This window comes from Rhinoderma darwinii, chromosome 3, assembly GCF_050947455.1.
Source record: "Rhinoderma darwinii isolate aRhiDar2 chromosome 3, aRhiDar2.hap1, whole genome shotgun sequence".
In the NCBI taxonomy this organism is placed as follows: domain Eukaryota; kingdom Metazoa; phylum Chordata; class Amphibia; order Anura; family Rhinodermatidae; genus Rhinoderma; species Rhinoderma darwinii.
Window position 1 is genome coordinate 146934977 of NC_134689.1, and position 17003 is coordinate 146951979.

General features: G+C 46.5%; 1 protein-coding gene across 2 annotated transcripts in view; it reads right to left on the minus strand.

Moving 5' to 3' along the window:
- UBE2N (ubiquitin conjugating enzyme E2 N) overlaps positions 1-3130 on the minus strand; it is a 31051-nt gene extending 27921 nt beyond the window's left edge. Inside the window, exon 1 of one of the 2 annotated variants that reach the window (XM_075856833.1) lies at positions 3018-3130. In XM_075856833.1, coding sequence (XP_075712948.1) covers positions 3018-3047 — 30 coding nt within the window. In that variant the 5' untranslated portion in view covers positions 3048-3130. The remainder of the gene's footprint in view (positions 1-3017) is intronic. The other variant, XM_075856834.1, reaches the window with a different exon arrangement.
- Between the last annotated feature and the right edge of the window lie 13873 nt (positions 3131-17003).

Genomic DNA, 17003 nt, shown 5'->3' on the forward strand with positions numbered 1-17003 from the left:
CTGGCACTCGGCTCCGCGCTCGCGGGTCTTGGGCTATTCTTTAGAGCCAATCCAGTCTGTCTAATGTAATAATCGGCGTGATCAGACTGACTGGCAGCACAACATGTAAACCTGCACTTTTCAACCCTGACAATTAGGCAGCTACGGTCTAATCCTATGGAACACAAAGTGTCACAATCTTCCTAAAATAAAAAGGAAATCCCTGTATTAATCCTGCGTACAAAGGCTATTCCGGTAAATGCTACACATTCACTTCCCTAGAATTCACTGCCATGGCTTCCTCATTGGTATACAAACCAGGCCACAAGAAATAGTCTCATAGACCTGTACTCCAGGCTTCTCATGCACTAGGTGTTAGGGTGGATTCACACTCGGCAGATTGTGTTGCAGAAAGTGCCTGAAAATTAGTTCCATTCATTGGAATGGAACTTGTAGGAATCCATGTGCTTACTGCAGAACCATCCCCATTTAGATGAATTTCTGCCTCGTGTGACTGCACCCCAATACTACTGTATACAGAAATGTCTGACAGTCAGGCCTCATGCACATAGCAGTGCAGTGTGCATGGAGTCTACACAGCGGCACAGTCTATGGGTCCGTACTACGGATCCACACGCACTCCACATGGTGCCTTCAAAAGCGATGATTTAAAGGGGTTCTCTGGCACTTTTATATTGATGAACTATCCACATCAAGTTGATGGGACCGATCTGCAATCCCAGGCGCTGCTGCTATGGGAGTGTTTGGCGCAGTGCCTGGTAAACTATGAAGAGGCCGTAGCGTTTGTTGCCATGGCCCCTTCAGTCAGCTGATCATGGGGGTGATGGTACTCGGACCCCCACCGATCTAGTATGGATGACCTATCCTAAGGAAACCCCTTTAAAAAGGGAAGAATTCTTACGTAATGCAGCATCTACTATGTGTCATGGATTCTGAAGACAGCCATGTGTATGAGGACTTAAGCCTGTTGTGCGTCACAGGCTGAAGAGAAGTGTGCGAACGAGGATTATCTTTAAAGCTACGAAAAAAAAAAAAAAAGCAAGTCCAAAATGTCAGCCACAAAAGTGACCAGTATACCTGGACCCCTAAATTGTTTGCACCCTCCTTTGTTTTTTTCACCTATGGCTATAGTCACACAACAGTTAAAAATGGCTGCATGACGGCTGTTATTTTAATGGCCATCGCACAGCCGTATTCAGAACAATGAAGTTCTATGGGTGTATTCACACAGCCTTTTTTGTTTGTTTTTTTTAACACCCAGTGAACACTGGCCATCAAAAAAATCTAAGTTTCAGCGGTTTTCACGGCCCGACAGACCCCACAGAGGTCAATGGATCCGTTTTTAACAGCCTTTTTCAGAAAGCCATCCATGTTCCGGCCGTTAAAAACTGATCCTGGCCCGAACAAGGCTTTGTAAGAATCCCAGGCAACGGTCTGGAAGTCTACTCCAAGAGGGAGCCCTTGACGTCACTGTCCATATATGGGCAGTGACGCTAGGGGCTTTGAGATGCTGGAATTAACACAACTGCAATGCAGCCGATAGCCATGACGGCACCCTATTCAGATTGCTAGTTAACGGCAGTGCGTAAAATGGCTGTTTACCAGAAAAATCGAGCAGCCATGAAGGGTGTTATTCAGTAACGGCCGCACAATTTTGGGGCCTTACCCTCAACACAAGTGTTTACATGAATCAATCTGTTTAGATCATCACACCCCTGCGCCACGCATGTCTATACTTCATGATGGATGAATGAGCTGCTAATAACCAGCCATAAAAATGAAGTAATGAGACATTAGGACTGCACATTATCATCACTGTCCATACTGTGGTTTTACTTTATGATCACCTCGATAATTAAAGATGTGGTGAGCTAATGACAACATTTAAAGGGACACTACAGGCTGGTTTACACGGGAAGAGCTCTGCCAATAACAGCGCCCGTTTACAGGCCCCTTTCCATGAGCCAATGCTTTTTGTATGGGGATGAATGATCGTTAATACGATCGTTCGGCCCCCATACAGTTTGCGTTATTGTGGGCAGCACATCTTCTATTTACACGGGGACGCGTGCTTCTGACAACGATGATTTTATAGGCTGCACAAAAAAACCGCGATCAGCCGACGAACGAGCGTTTGTTCATTTGTTGGATGATCGCTTGTAATTGGCACGTGTAAATGGGCCATAAGGCCCTATTCAGACCTGGTGATTTCCAGGCAGTACATGTATGGCCACTTTTTTTCCCCATACCAATTGGAGAACACAATCTCGTTCACACTATGCGGTTTATAGGATTGGCTGCATTTTTTAAAAACAACCTCCGTGTTTTTTCCCAATTTTCTGGGCAGACCTCAGCTCCACCACCAGCTGTAAATGGGACCTAAACCTATTGTGTACATTTTCTGTGTGCAGTAGCTTGCAATCTAGTGTTCCCTGTTATCAGCCAATTCATGTTGGCTACAATGTCCAATGGAATTAGTGAGAGGAAACGGTCTGCCCCAGGATCACTATGTCGCATAGCTCCAGAAACACCTCCATACATGTGTGCGACATTAGCAGCTCTTCACGGATAGAAGTTGGATGCAGTACCGCACACAAGTCGCAGCTGTCCCTTCCTCGTTGTATGCGATAGAGCGCTGTATGACAGGTTTAGTACCGCACATTCAGCGATGCGACACCAGTAAGTGGCTGTACCCGCGATGCTGCTGGAGGGCGGGCTGCCACTGGCGGCTGTGGGTGTGGCCCTCATAGACCATTCAATGAATGTGAAGTCAATATGAACCGGCCACAGGCGCACTAACAGAGACTGAGACAGCCGGGGTGGAGCACGGGATGATAGTGCGAAGCGGCCGCAACCCATTCATGCACCGACACCTGGGACGACATAGACCAGGCCTCTCCACCACCCGGCGGCTGCCATATTGGAGAAGAACGGAGGGCGGATCACTCCCGGCTTCCTCCTTTGACATGAGGTGGTTAGCCTCGGCAGAAAGGCGAGATGGCTGAGCAACGTGTTACCTTAACGATCCTGCGGGGTAACCCGGTCATCCTGTCTTATAGTGAGTGCAGCCTCGACTCTCTCTGCGTGCCGCCGGATCCTCCTGTCACGCACAAGTGAAAACGCGACGCCCGCTTCCGAATACGTCATGACGGCGCCCAGGAGGCTCATGGGAAATGTAGTTCCGGGAGCTCTGTGCTGCCCAGTTACTGATGATGTAATAAGGCTCAGGTTTCTAATTAGGTCTTGTGTTATTTTGTTCAGCTTTTTTTCTCTCTCTTGGACTCAATCATCTCATCACTAAGGCTGGGTTCACACGACCTATTTTCAGGCGTAAACGAGGCGGTTTACGCCTCAAATTACGCCTGAAAAGACGGCTTCAATACGTCGGCAAACATCTGCCCATTGCTTTCAATGGGTTTGCTGACGTACTGTGCCGACGACCTTTCATTTTACGTGTCACTGTCAAAAGACAACGTGTAAAATGACTGCCTCGGCAAAGAAGTGCAGGACACTTCTTGGGACGTAATTTGAGCCGTTTTTCATTGAATTCAATGAAGAACAGCTCCAAATTACGTCCGTAATTGACGCCTCGCAAAACATGAGTACGAGCAATTACGTCTGAAATGCAGGAGCTGTTTTGTCCTGAAAACCGCTCCGTAATTTCAGACGTAATGGTCGTTATCGTGTGCACATACCCTTACAATGCTGCAGTGTACAGTTCTGCTAACAATTAGAATATGTTGTCCGTTAATATACAACTTGCTACTGGCAGCTTAGTAGTTCCAGTATTTTAATACTGTAGAGGCCGCAATGCTAAGGTTACGTTCCCACAGGCCGGATACGCTGCACATTTTCTGCAACAGATAATCTGCTGCGTAATTTTTAAAAAAAACGCATGTAGTTTTTCTTGTCCGAGGTGCCCCCATGCAGGTTCTGTTTTCATGGATCCCCAAAGACTTGAGTCTATGGAGGGTTCCATGAAAACGGAAGAAAATAGGACAGCCCCAATGAAATACATGCGTCCGTGTGGCGGTCGTTGTTTTAACGACCATCACACGGACGTACTCTACATTCGTCTGAATTCAGCCTTAGGCTTTGTTCACACAATGTTGATTTTTCATGTATTTTTTAAGCCAGGAACGGAACCTAAACAAGAAAGTTGTAAAAAAAATAAAAAGGCCTTAAAGTGTCTCCTCTACTGGATCCATTTCTGCTTTTGGCTTAAAAAAATGCATGCAAAATCTGCATCGAATCTGTACTCTGTGAACAAGGCCTTAGTGTGAAGCATTGATCATAGCAAACTTTATGTGCACCTGTGAATTCTCTGCGGTTTTTACTGCGATTCCGCTGTGGAATAATGTACAAACCGCAACACAACTCAACTTGCGACTTTTAGTGTTGAATTTATGTTCCCCGTTGAAGTCTATGGCCCAAACACGCAGCACTTCCGCACAGAATACGCAGCATAAATTGACATGCTGCGGAATCGAAAGTGCGCAGAACACTTTCCGCCCTACTTTTCTACGATTTATTTTCCCAGTAGCCACCTGCACACGTAGCGTATTTTTGCGAATCTCCCATATGGCTTTGCAGGAGGAAAATCTGCAGCAATCTGCAGCAGAAGACTGTCACGGGTAATCCGAACATGCTGTGGATTTTCGCATCCCCAGGATGTTGATTCTGTTCTGGATGTTCACTGCACCACATACCCACATGGGTAACCTCAAGGTAATGTTCACAGATGTTGAATTTGCTGCAGCAAATCCGACCCAGATTCCGAAAGGAATTCCGGTCGAAATGTTGCACCAAATCGCGTTTGATATGGCGCAGATTTTCAGCCGGATTTGCCGCTGTGGAGTACAAGAGGGGATTAGAAAAAAAACCATACTCATATCCCTTTGCACTCCCATAGCAACATGTCCCTGCTCCCATTGTAGGTCTCTGTTGATCTAGCCTCCTGGGTTGACGTCTTGTCCCATGTCATGGTACAGCGGTCACACGAGACAAAATGTCATCTCAGGAGGCCGAATTAATACAGACCAGGTTTTTACTACAGGTTTTTCCCTCAGGTTTTTCTTTGCTGTGGATTCACATTTCTTTTGCAGCAAAAAACGCAACATTTGCCATTTGTTGTGGATTTTCCCTTCCATATTGAACTCAATGGTGAACTCTCGGGCTTGTTTGATGAAAGAATCCTCACGCAGGTGGAGTTGAGGCAATGCACTAAGCACGTGTGGAGCAAACAGAGCCTGCTCCATGCACACGCGTGCTCTGTGTATGTCTGAGCATATACGTGACGTCAGTAATGACGCTCTGTACATTCAGCACGTTGGAAGGAAACATGAGCAGTGAATGAACAAGACGTCAGCGAAAGACTCAAAGTTCTAAGGGAGCAGCAATACGTGACCCGCAATCCGATCTGGAAAACAGCATGAATAAATTTGAAAGTGACTCTTTTTTTGTAGTTATAGGTCATTGGCCATTACATGTTAGGTCTCGGAAAACCACTTTAAATCTCAGACACTTGGCTGCTACTGTAATACTCCATAGATTTTCCGCCCGCAAATCCAGACGGAAAATCTGCAGCCATTACGTTACGTGTGAACATAATCTTACACTCTTCGGGCTTATTCAGACGAACGGGATATACGTCCGTGCAACGCGCGTGATTTTCACGCGCGTCGCACGGACCTATATTAGTCTATAGGGCCGTGCAGACATGTGCGTGATTTTTCCGCAGCGTTGGTCCGCTGCGTAAAAGTCACGACATATCCGTTCTTTGGCCGTTTTTCGCGCATCACGCACCCATTGAAGTCAATGCACTGTTTACTGCACTTTGTTACTCTGTCTGTGGTAGTTACAGCAGAGGAAGCGTAATCTCGCGAGATTACGCTGTAAATGACAGGTTACAGCGAGATTACGCTTCGTCTGCTGTAACTATCATAGAAACAGTAACGAAGTGCAGAGATTGTGAATAGACATCCCGTGGAATGTCTATTCACTGTCTAAACACTTCAGTATTGTTAATGTGTTAGTATAAGACAGCATATACTGATCTAAAAGGATCCCTATGCGCTGAGTAAATGAATGGAGAGGAGTGCATGAGGCTGATTGGTCAGCGTCATACACTCCTCTGTACAACACCCACTTGGTCTAAAGTAAAAACACGCCCACTTGGGCATTAAGCAACTCATTAGCATAAATCTAAAATCGTTAATAAAGTGGTAAAAATAGATCGGTTTTTTAAATAAAAAGCATTACTGTCACTTACATTATAGCGCCGATCTCCTTATGTAGGAGATAGGGCACTTATAATGTGGTGACAGAGCCTCTTTAAGAGTCCATGCACACAGTTGTATTAGGCTGGGTTCGCACAGAGTTTTTTGCAGGCGGAAATTCTGCCTGTAAAATCAGCTCCGTTTTTTGTAAGCATTTTTTTTGCAATAGACGCGTTTTTTTAAGACATCCCTCTAGAGGTTGTACTTCCCAAGCGGGCTATGAAAACTCCACCCATCATCCTCCTAGGCGCCATTTTATGCACCGTAGTGCTAGAGGAAGGAGAATCTGCTAGTATTAAAAATAAAGATGGACCAGAACAGCGCAGCAGTGGGGCCTTACCACAGACAAGAGTAAAGGTGAAGAGGCGTGAGAAGCGCCTCCTCATGAAGGTGGTGATCAACGTTGTGCGTCGGCGTAGGTTGCGTCAGGTAAGTTTTGACCAACCCTTTTTCTACGCTCCATTAGCCAAATTTAGACAAAGCATTCATTTCTGTTCAACACTTTCTTTTTCACAGGAGGAAGAACAACGGAGAGAACGGCACCGTCGTTATTGGGTACACTCCATTAATGAACTGCGGCCACAGAGGGGACACATTGGACAGCTGTATGCAGAACTGCCATGGTGAGTTGTTTTATTTTTTGTAGTTGCAACTGTACAAAAATGTGAACAGAGAGAACTATGATCCTCTCCATTTAACCACTAGATGCCATGATTTATAGCATCCACGGCATCCAGGCTGTTAGCGGGGCTGTAACTAGCACTGTAGCAACCATATCAGCTGCTACGGGGCACACGGTATGAGGGAGCCTGTGCAGCCCCCCATGCCCGGAGACGCCGCTAGCAGATGATATGGCTGTTACAGCGGTGGCCACATTACATTGAATAGTATCTGCGTCCTTGGACGCAGATAATATTGAACAGTATGGCATAGCAGGGAGGCCATGTTTGTAATGCATTCTTTATCATGCGCAGAGACAGGATTCCTGCGCCGGCCGGCGTGATGCAGCGATGTCATCACGCCGGTCTATGCAAGGATCCCGTTGGCGTTGCTGTTGTGGATCAGCTCAGTTCATCGCCTAGGTGAGTATAATGTTTTTTTGTTTTATTTGGGTGGTGTAGCTGTATGGCGCTATCTACAGTGGGGTCTGTATGGCGCTATCTACAAAGGGAGGTGGGGGCGCTATCCACAAGTGGGTTGTGACACTGCCTACAGGCGAGGCTGTTATGGCTGTTTGATAGTGGTGAATGAAAAACTTAAATGTAATTTAATAAACAAAAAAATGCTTAATCCATTGTGATTTTTCTTTACAGCTATCCTGAGAAGTTTTTGGATTTCTGTTGATTGTCTACCAGCGCATTTGATAGGCTGGATGGGATCCTGCAGTGCCATCTGATGCGCCAGGACACCACCATGAGGAGGGCCATCAGTCCTACGGAGAGGCTGGTTATCACGTTACGGCGAGTTATTTTTTTTTACATATATTTTTGGTGTGGTTTGTCTTCTTGACCATCTACTAAATTTCTATATTAGTGGGTATGGTCAAGATAGGCATGTATATAAGTGATTGCTCCTTGTACTAATTTTATTCTCTTTCTCTCTATCTTTCAGATTTTTGGCAACTGGGGAGAGTTGCGCATCTCTGCACCTGCAATCTCGGGTTGGTAAATCTACCATCTCCGGAATTGTGAGGAGTACACGCCACGTGATCTGGCAGCACTTACAGCCCATTTCGATGCCCAGTCCGCCCAGGAGACTTGGTTGCAGGCAGCAGCAGGCTTTCAGTCTTTGGCCAATTTCCCAAACTGCATAGGCGCCGTCAATGGGTAGCACATACGTGTCCAGCAGCCACCGCAGTCAGGCTGATGCTTCATATAAGTTTGTTGCTATCGAAGTCGGCGCCTATGGCAGTACTGGGGACAGCCGGGCACTACTGACATCGACATTTGGCCAGCGAGTGCTGGTAGATCAGGTGACTCTGCCCCCTCCAAGACCTCTTCCGGGTACCACGCATCCATTCCCTTTCGTCATGGTAGGGGATGAGGCTTTTCCGCTGATGACCAACCTGCTGCACCCATACCCTCGGAGGGGACTGGATGCCCGGAAGAGAGTCTTCAACATGAGGCTGAGCCGGGCACAACGCTTCGTGGAGTGCACCTTCGGGATCATGATTAGTAAGTGCAGGGTCTTCACCTGTGCAATGCAGTTGGATCTAGGCACAGTTGACATGGTCATTAAAGGAAGGGAGTCGCGAAAAAATTTTTTTTAGATCAATTTGCTTTTAGTGGTTTATTTAAAAAAATTACATTTACTTGTGTGTTTGTGTTTACTTTTTTTTTTTTCAAACGTTTTCTTCACTATGGGGGCTGCCATTTTTTTTTCATCTCTGAATGTGTCGATTAACGACACATACAGAGATGGAACACGGCACATACATCCCCATAGAGAATGCGAACGGGAGCCGTTCGCATTCACTATGGTGTACTCCGTCTGTGTGGGAACGGCGCATGCGCCGCTTCCACACAGTCCAAATGGAAGGTCTTCGGCCGAGCAACATCCGGCGCCATTTTCTTCTGGACCGGAAGCCGCGGCCGGACAGTAAGATGACTACTTCCGGTCACGGCTTCCGGACATGTGTTCTGAAGCAAGCACTAGGAACGGAGGGAGCAGATGGAGCGTACGGACCGGAGGGAGCGGCGGCGGCAGGAGCAGGTAAGTTATGTCTGTGTATGTTCATGTTTTCGTGTGTGATTACTACTGTATGTAAGCCTACTACACTGTGTATTCGCTCAAAAAATGGCGGCACACAGTGTAAGAGGCTTGAATATTCAATCCCCTCCTTTCTCCTGGCACTAGCCAGGATAAGGGAGGGGGGATTCTGTGAGCTCACTAGAGCGTGTGTGTTTGCACCAAATTTGCAGCATAAAGCAATGTGGTTGCTTTACCACATGCCAATGCTGCAATTTTGGGAATTGCTCCCTCTAGTGACCAGCACAGGGAAATGTTATAAATTAGAATCTAATAAAAAAAATTATAACAATGTCTAATCATGTATACACTAAGGCCTCATTTACACGAACGTGATATACGTCCGTGCGATGCGCGTGCTTTTCACGCGGGTCGCACGGACCTATACATGTCTATGGGGGCATGCAGACAGTCCGTGAGTTTTGCTCAGCGTGATTGCGCTGAAAAAAACTCACGACATGTTCTAAATTTCTGCGTTTTTCGCGCATCACGCACCCATTGAAGTGCGAACTGCGTGATTCGCGCAAGAGCTGTCAAACTCTGAATGTAAACAGAAAAGCACCACATGCTTTTCTGTTTACAAACATCCAAACGGAGTGTCTTAGAGATGAGCGAACCGAACTTCACCGGGTTCGGCCAAACTCGTTTTGACCGAACTCGGCAAAAAATGTTCCGACGTCAGGAGATAGTCACTGTCCAGGGTGCTGAAAGAGTTAAATTGGTTCAGCACCCTGGATAGTGACTTCCGATCACAATATACATGAACGTGTAAAAAAAAAGAAGTTCTGACTTACCGATAACTCCCGGCTTCTTCCTCCAGTCTGACCTCCCGGGATGACAATTCAGTCCAAGTGACAGCTGCAGCCAATCACAGGCCAAGCACAGGCTGCAGCCAATCACAGGCTTCAGCGGTCACATGGACTGCCGCGTCATCCAGGGAGGTGGGGCCGGATGTCAAGAGAGGGACGCGTCACCAAGGCAACGGCCAGGAGACCGGACTGGAGGAAGCAGGAAGTTCTTGGTAAGTATGAACGTCTTTTTTTTATTCACAGGTTGCTGTATATTGTGATCGGAATTCACTGTCCAGGGTGCTGAAAGAGTTACTGCCGATCAGTTAACTCTTTCAGCACCCTGGACAGTGACTGACGTCGAATAGCCTCATCTCTATGATGGCGGCTGCGCGAAAATCACGCAGCCGCGCATCATACACTGATGACACACGGAGCTGTCAAGTGCCTTTTGCGCACGCAAAACGCTGAGTTTTTTTGCGTGCGCAAAACGCACACGCTCGTGTAAATGAGGCCTAACTGTTTAACTAAAAAAAAAAAATAATTTCTAGCGACACATTCCCTTTAAAGCTGCCTGTGTGCTCCACAACTATGTTCGGGACTTTGACAGTTTGGACATGGGCGTGGAGCAACAGGCCGCTTTTAGTGACCTACCTGGCAATTGTTTTTTTGGCCATGCATCCAACCGTGCTGTACAGGTGAGAGATGCATTTGTGGACTACTTTATGAGTACCGAAGGTGCCGTGCCCCGGCTATTTGCATGTCTCAGTGAAGAGCAGCCTGTCCAGGACTGATGGTTCTCCTCATGAGTCCCATCCAACCTCTTTCATCAACCTGCCTGCTAGCAACTTTCCTCTGCTGGCTTTGTGTTATGTACATTGTTATTTTGGCTTTAATTTAAACCCTTCCCGCCGCAGCCCTTTTTCAGATTTTCGTTTTTTCCTCCCCACCTTCCTAAAGCCATAACTTTATTTTTCCGTCAATATAGTACTATGAGGGCTTGATTTTTGCGGGACAAGGTGTAGTTTTTCTTAGCATCATTTATTTTGCCATATAATGTACTAGGAAACGGGAAAAAATGTTAAAAAAATTATTTGTGGGCGTGGTCGTTCACTTGCATCTCCTATGTAATGGTGGTCGGGACGCTGATCCGCTATGATTCCTTCCTGAAGTCTATACTGCGGTCTGCTGTTGGATCTTCATTTTGGCCTCCGCCCTGTGAGGCTGTTGTTTGCTGTGTCCATGTTCCTATGATGAGACTGTTGCTGCTTATTTTCTTTTTATTTTAGGTGAAATTTATGTTCTTGCCATTTCTTGTTGATTAATGGTTCCTACTGGGCTGTCGACATTAATCCCATGTGAATATTTACTTCATACTTTTATTTGCCTAAATGTACATTTATGTTGTCAATAATTGTATTTAGGGTGTTTGGTTCTTTATTGGGGTTTTCTTTCTGTTCCTTTGTCTTTTCGCATCGCTGTCATTCTTCGTTCCCCATTAGGGTCCCGTGTTGCTATGTCTCGGTCTGAGGATATTTTCCTTCTTAGGGAGACGTAGCACACAACGAGTTGTTGAGGGATTTTGTACGCCACTTCTAGTGGTGCTGTCTTGTTACATTGTTCTGGTCTCTCCACCTCTTCTAAGGGGATTTTTTTTTTCTTCGCTTCCTTCCCTTCCCCTCTCTGTCTTCTTCTTCCTCCCCCACAATGTCTAACATTAATATTGTTTCCCTGAATGCACAGGGTCTGAACATCCCTGAAAAGAGGTCTTCCATTCTCCGTCTCCTCTGGAAGAAAAAAGCACAGATGGCCTTCCTTCAGGAGACCCACTTTCGGTCTGATTGTATGCCGAAACTCACGGACTCCCATTACACGGAGGGGTATCATAGCATGTCCCCAGATTCTAAGACAAAGGGGGGTCTCCATCCTGATTTCTTGCGCTCTCTCTTGGGAACATGTGGAGACTCGCACTGATGGAGCGGGAAGGGATCTCTTCATGAAAGATAGGCTGGCCAACACACTGTTCACACTTGCTTCGTATTATCTCCCTAACTCTGGTCAGGTTGCCTTTCTAGAAAGGGTCATGACGGAGTTGGATGATTTTCTGGAAGGTACTCTAATATTGGGAGGGGACTTGAATGTGTCTCTAGATCCCACCTTAGACTCCTCACGAGGGCACTCAGCCTTATCGAAGTCTGCCCATCGTCGTATTCGTCGGTTGCTCCATGAACATCAATTAATCGATGCGTGGCATCTCCTGCACCCATCGACTATACATTCTTCTCGGCTCCACATAACTCATTCTCCATGATAGATTATTTCTTTCTATGCCATACACACCTTTCATCCCTCGCGTCGGCTTCCATAGATGATATTACCTTTTCTGATCATGCTCTTATAACAATTACTCTTTCCCTCCCAACGGTCCACCATCGTTCCTGGCAGTGGCGTTTGAACGAATCGCTTCTACAGGATTCCGACGGTATTGACAGATATACACAGGGATCTACAGGATTATTTTGCCACCAATGTCTCCTCGGACGTTGACTCGCTTAGCATTTGGGAGGCACATAAGTCTGTGGTTCGTGTTTCATTTATTCGCATTGGTTCTAAACTAAAGAGGGAACAAGCTGCACACTTGTTGGATCTCTTGTCCCGAATACATATGTTGGAGCAGTCCCTCAAGGCCTCCCTGTATCGGGATGTCGGGACGGAGCTGGGTCAGCTGAGAGTACAGGTTTGATCGCTGCCTTTCCAAGACTAGGGCTTCCTTAACTAAATGCAGATGGCACTTTTATAAATTCAGTAATAAACCGGGTAGGACCCTTGCACGGGCACTTAGAAAAACCCGCTCTCGTACATATACTCCCCATATTCAAACCTCCCACAATTGGCGCCTGCATCTTCCCCATGAAATCACAGAAGCCTTTCGTGCCTACTACCACTCTCTAAAAATCTTCCTCGAGCCTCTTCGTCTGCTGACGGGAGGAGCTAGCTGGAGAGGATTGAGCCAGACCTCTGGGATGAAAAGTATCCCCCAAGAGGCAATTGCCGCTCTGGAGGCTCCTATTTCCCAAGACGAGTTGTCGTGGGCACTGAACGAGGGGGAAGGCGCCGGACCCTGATGGTCTCCCTTTGCAATTTTATAAGGCCTGTTCTGATTTGCTTTCCCCTCACTTCCTACACACCTTCAACTCACTCACTGAGGGGAGTTCCCTTCCCCAAGAAACACTCCGGGCTTACATTACAGTGATCCCAAGGAGGGGAAGAATCGTTCCCTGTGCCAAAATGATCGCCCCATATCCTTGCTAAACGTCGACCTGAAGTTGTTTGCTAAAATTTTGGCGTATAGGCTGACCCCCCTTTTACAAACGGTCATTCATAACGACCAGGTGGGTTTTATGCCTCTTAGGGAGGATTTACACGAGCGTGTAATACGTCCATGCAACGGACCTATGTTAGCCTATGGGGCCGTGCAGACAGTCCGTGATTTTCGAAACGCATGACATGTCCTATATTTCTGCGCTGTTCGCGCATCATGCACCCATTGAAGTTAATGCAGTAAGAAGTATGATTGAAAACAGAAAAGCACCACGTGCTTTTCTGTTTATAAACATACAGTGTCATAATGATGTTGGCTGCGCGAAAATCACACAGCCGCGCATCATATGGTGATGACACACGGAGCTGTTAAGTGCCTTTTGCGCGCGCAAAACGCCGCGTTTTTTGCGCGTGCAAAACGCACACGCTCGTGTAAATCCTCCCTTAGGGAAACGCGGGATAACACCACGAGGGCTATTAATTTAATATATCAAGCTGCTGCCTCGGCTCTGCCCAGGTTCTTTCTGTCCATGGATGCGGAGGAGGCCTTTGACAGGGTCAATTGGGACTTTATGCTGGCCACCTTACGGTATATTGGACTGGGTACCCATATGATGCAATGGATTTCGAGTCTCTACTCCTCCCCCTTGGCCCGGGTTAAGGTTAATGGACACCTCTCCTCCGTTCTCACTATCTCGAATGGTACTAGGCAGGGCTGCCCCTTGACCCCCTTAATATTCATTTTATGCTTGGAGCCCTCATTGTATCATGTGCGCTCCAACCCAGATATAGCGGGCATTCCTCTGGGGGAGAGGTCCCACATATGCGGATGATTTGCTCTTTTTTATTACTTCACCCGGGATTTCTATGCCTAATCTGATGGCGGGGCTGAGGAGACACTCGATATTGTCCAATTTCAAAATTAATTACCAAAAATCGGAGGCTCTCAATATCTCATTCTGTTGTGGAGGATTTGACTGAGTCGTTCTCCTTTAAATGGGCTATGAATCTTCTCAAATATTTGGGTGTCCTACTTACCAGTGACCTGTCTCGCTTTTATGCGGTGAACTACCCCCCCTGCTTCTTCAACGCATAAAGAGCGATTTGGAATCCTGGACTACGGGCACATTTACCTGGTCTGGTAGGTGCGCAATATTTAAAATAAACATTTTACCGCAGATTTTGTACCTCTGCCAAGCCCTGCCCGTCCACATCCCTCGTCCCTTCTTCCAAAGCCTGTTGTCAATCCTACATAGATTCATATGGGTGGGGAAACCAGCCTGTAGTGCTATGCTTTTCCGTGCCAAATGTGAGGGCGGTGTTGGCCTCCCGGATTTTGTCGCATACCATCAGGCCTCACATTTATCACGAATCCTGGACTGGTGTAGACAATCTGGGGTTAAACAATGGGTGCCTATGGAACAGACCTTCTTTGATTTCCCTCTGCAGATGCTTCCCTGGTTAGGCAAACACATACCCCTATCGCCACGGACACACCCGACTATTGGGCCCACCTTGGCGGTAGCGTCCCGGCTCTTTCCTCGGAAAGAAATCTCACCGTCCCCCTCCCCATTGTTCCCTATTCTGGGCAATCCTGCATTCCCTCCTGGACAGGTTGCGGGCAGGTAAGGGTCACACGGCTCATTTCATCCAGGGTGAGACTTGGATGTCTAGTCAAGACCCTCACTCCTTCACCTTTTGGCAGGTTACTCAGTTGAGGCATTTCCTCACTTCCTTACCTAACCCATCGGCATACTCGCGGGACAGTTTCCTTTTTGAGCTTCTTTGCATGGGCACGGGCACAGTACATCATTCCCTATCTCGCCTTTATGCTCTCCTGATTTCTCCATCCTGTCTCTACACCTTCCTATTTGGTTAGTTGGGTTGAGAGACTTAGGGTATGTTCACACGGCAGCGTCCGTTACGGCTGATTACGGTGCTGTTTTCAGGAGAATACAGCACGGTAATTTCAGCCGTAATGGCATGTGCAGGCGTCTTTCGCTGCGTCGATTACGGACGTAATTGGAGCTGTTTTTCCATGGAAAACGGCTCCATTTACGTCTGAAGAAGTGACAGGCACTTCTCTGACGCGGGCGTCTTTTTTACGCGCCGCCTTTTGACAGCGGTGCGTAAAAAAAATGACCGTCGGCACAGAACATCGTAAGACCCATTCAAATTGAAAGGGGGGCCCGCAGCTCACGACATTCTTTTGGTGAAAAAAAACGGGCCCCATTGCAGGGGCCTGTTTTTTTTCTACCAAAGGCAAGTCGTGGCAGTTTGCCGGGCCCCCCTTTCAATTAGGTTTGGCCGGGCCTCTCACATCAGTACCCCTAATACCCCCCTGATGGCGGCCCTGTGTACCATGATATAGTGCTGGACGGAGTACGGTTAACAGGCGGTGCCACGGTAGGGGGGCACAGAAAATTTAGCTGTGGGGGGCCCTGAAATTCCTGAAAATCACGCGCGTTGCACGGACGTATTACACGTTCGTCTAAATAAGCCCTAATAGTTGTCACCGCGTTCGTATCGGTCTGAACTATAAAAATATCACATTATTTATCCCGCACAGTAAACACCGTAAAGAAATAAAATACAAAACAATGGCAGAAATTCCTTTTTTGGTCATGTTGTTTCCAAAAAAATTGAATAAAAAGTGATCAAAAAGCCGCAGGTACCCCAAAATGGTACCAATAAAAACTACAGTTTGTCACGCAAAAAACAAAAGCTCTCACTTCGCTCCGTCGACAAAAAAAATAAAAAAGTTATGGCTCTCAGGATATGGTGACACTAAAACATTTTTGTGTAAAAGTAGTAAAACAATTAAAAACAATATAAATTTGGTATTGCCATAATCGTATCGAACCGCAGAATAAAATAAACATGTTGTTTATACTGCAGAGAACGCCATTAAAAATTTGTAAAAAACAATGAATCAGTTTTTTAGCCTCCTCACCTCCCCAAAAATTTATTAAAAACGGATTAAAGAAAAAAATAAATCGCATGTACCCCAAAATTATACTAATAAAAACTACAGCTCGTCCCATGAACATCAAGCACGCACACAGCTCGTCAACGGAAAAAAAAAAGTTATGAATCTCGGAAGGCAATAATGCAAAATGACGGCCCAGACTAATTTATATGTGTAGCGGTTCTTCACCTAAAACCCCACGTCATCATTTGCAGCCCCCTCTGGTAAACCCTGTAAATGCAGCGGAAACTATGACATTTTGGCGTCTGTGCTACATATAGAGCTAGTAAAGAAGTCAAAGATTAGGCAATGCTGGACTGCGGATATTTTGTACAATCCCACGGACACCCTTTAAAAGTGCGACTCCTGCACCCAAAAATCTGGCCTGTGCATAAAGGATTGGTTCAAAGCGTACGTCACTAGCCATGGATAATTAATTGTATTATTTATTTACCCCATTATTACATCATCCTATTATGACCTGATGTTCTCCGCCCAGCTTACATATACCAGGATGTACTCCGCCCAGTTTATATATACCAATGTACTCCTCACAGATTACATATACCCTGCTATACTCCACAGTTTACGTATACCCTGATGTACTCCGCCCAGCTTAGATATACCGATGTACTCCTCACCGCTTACATATACCGATATACACCGCCCAGCTTACATATACCCTGATGTACTCCGCCCAGCTTAGATATACCGATGTACTCCTCACCGCTTACATATACCGATATACACCGCCCAGCTTACATATACCCTGATGTACTCCGCACAGCTTACATATACCCTGATGTACTACGCCCAGTTTACATATACCGATGTACTCCTCAGATTACATATACCCTGCTATACTCCACAGTTTATGTATACCCTGATGTACTCCGCCCA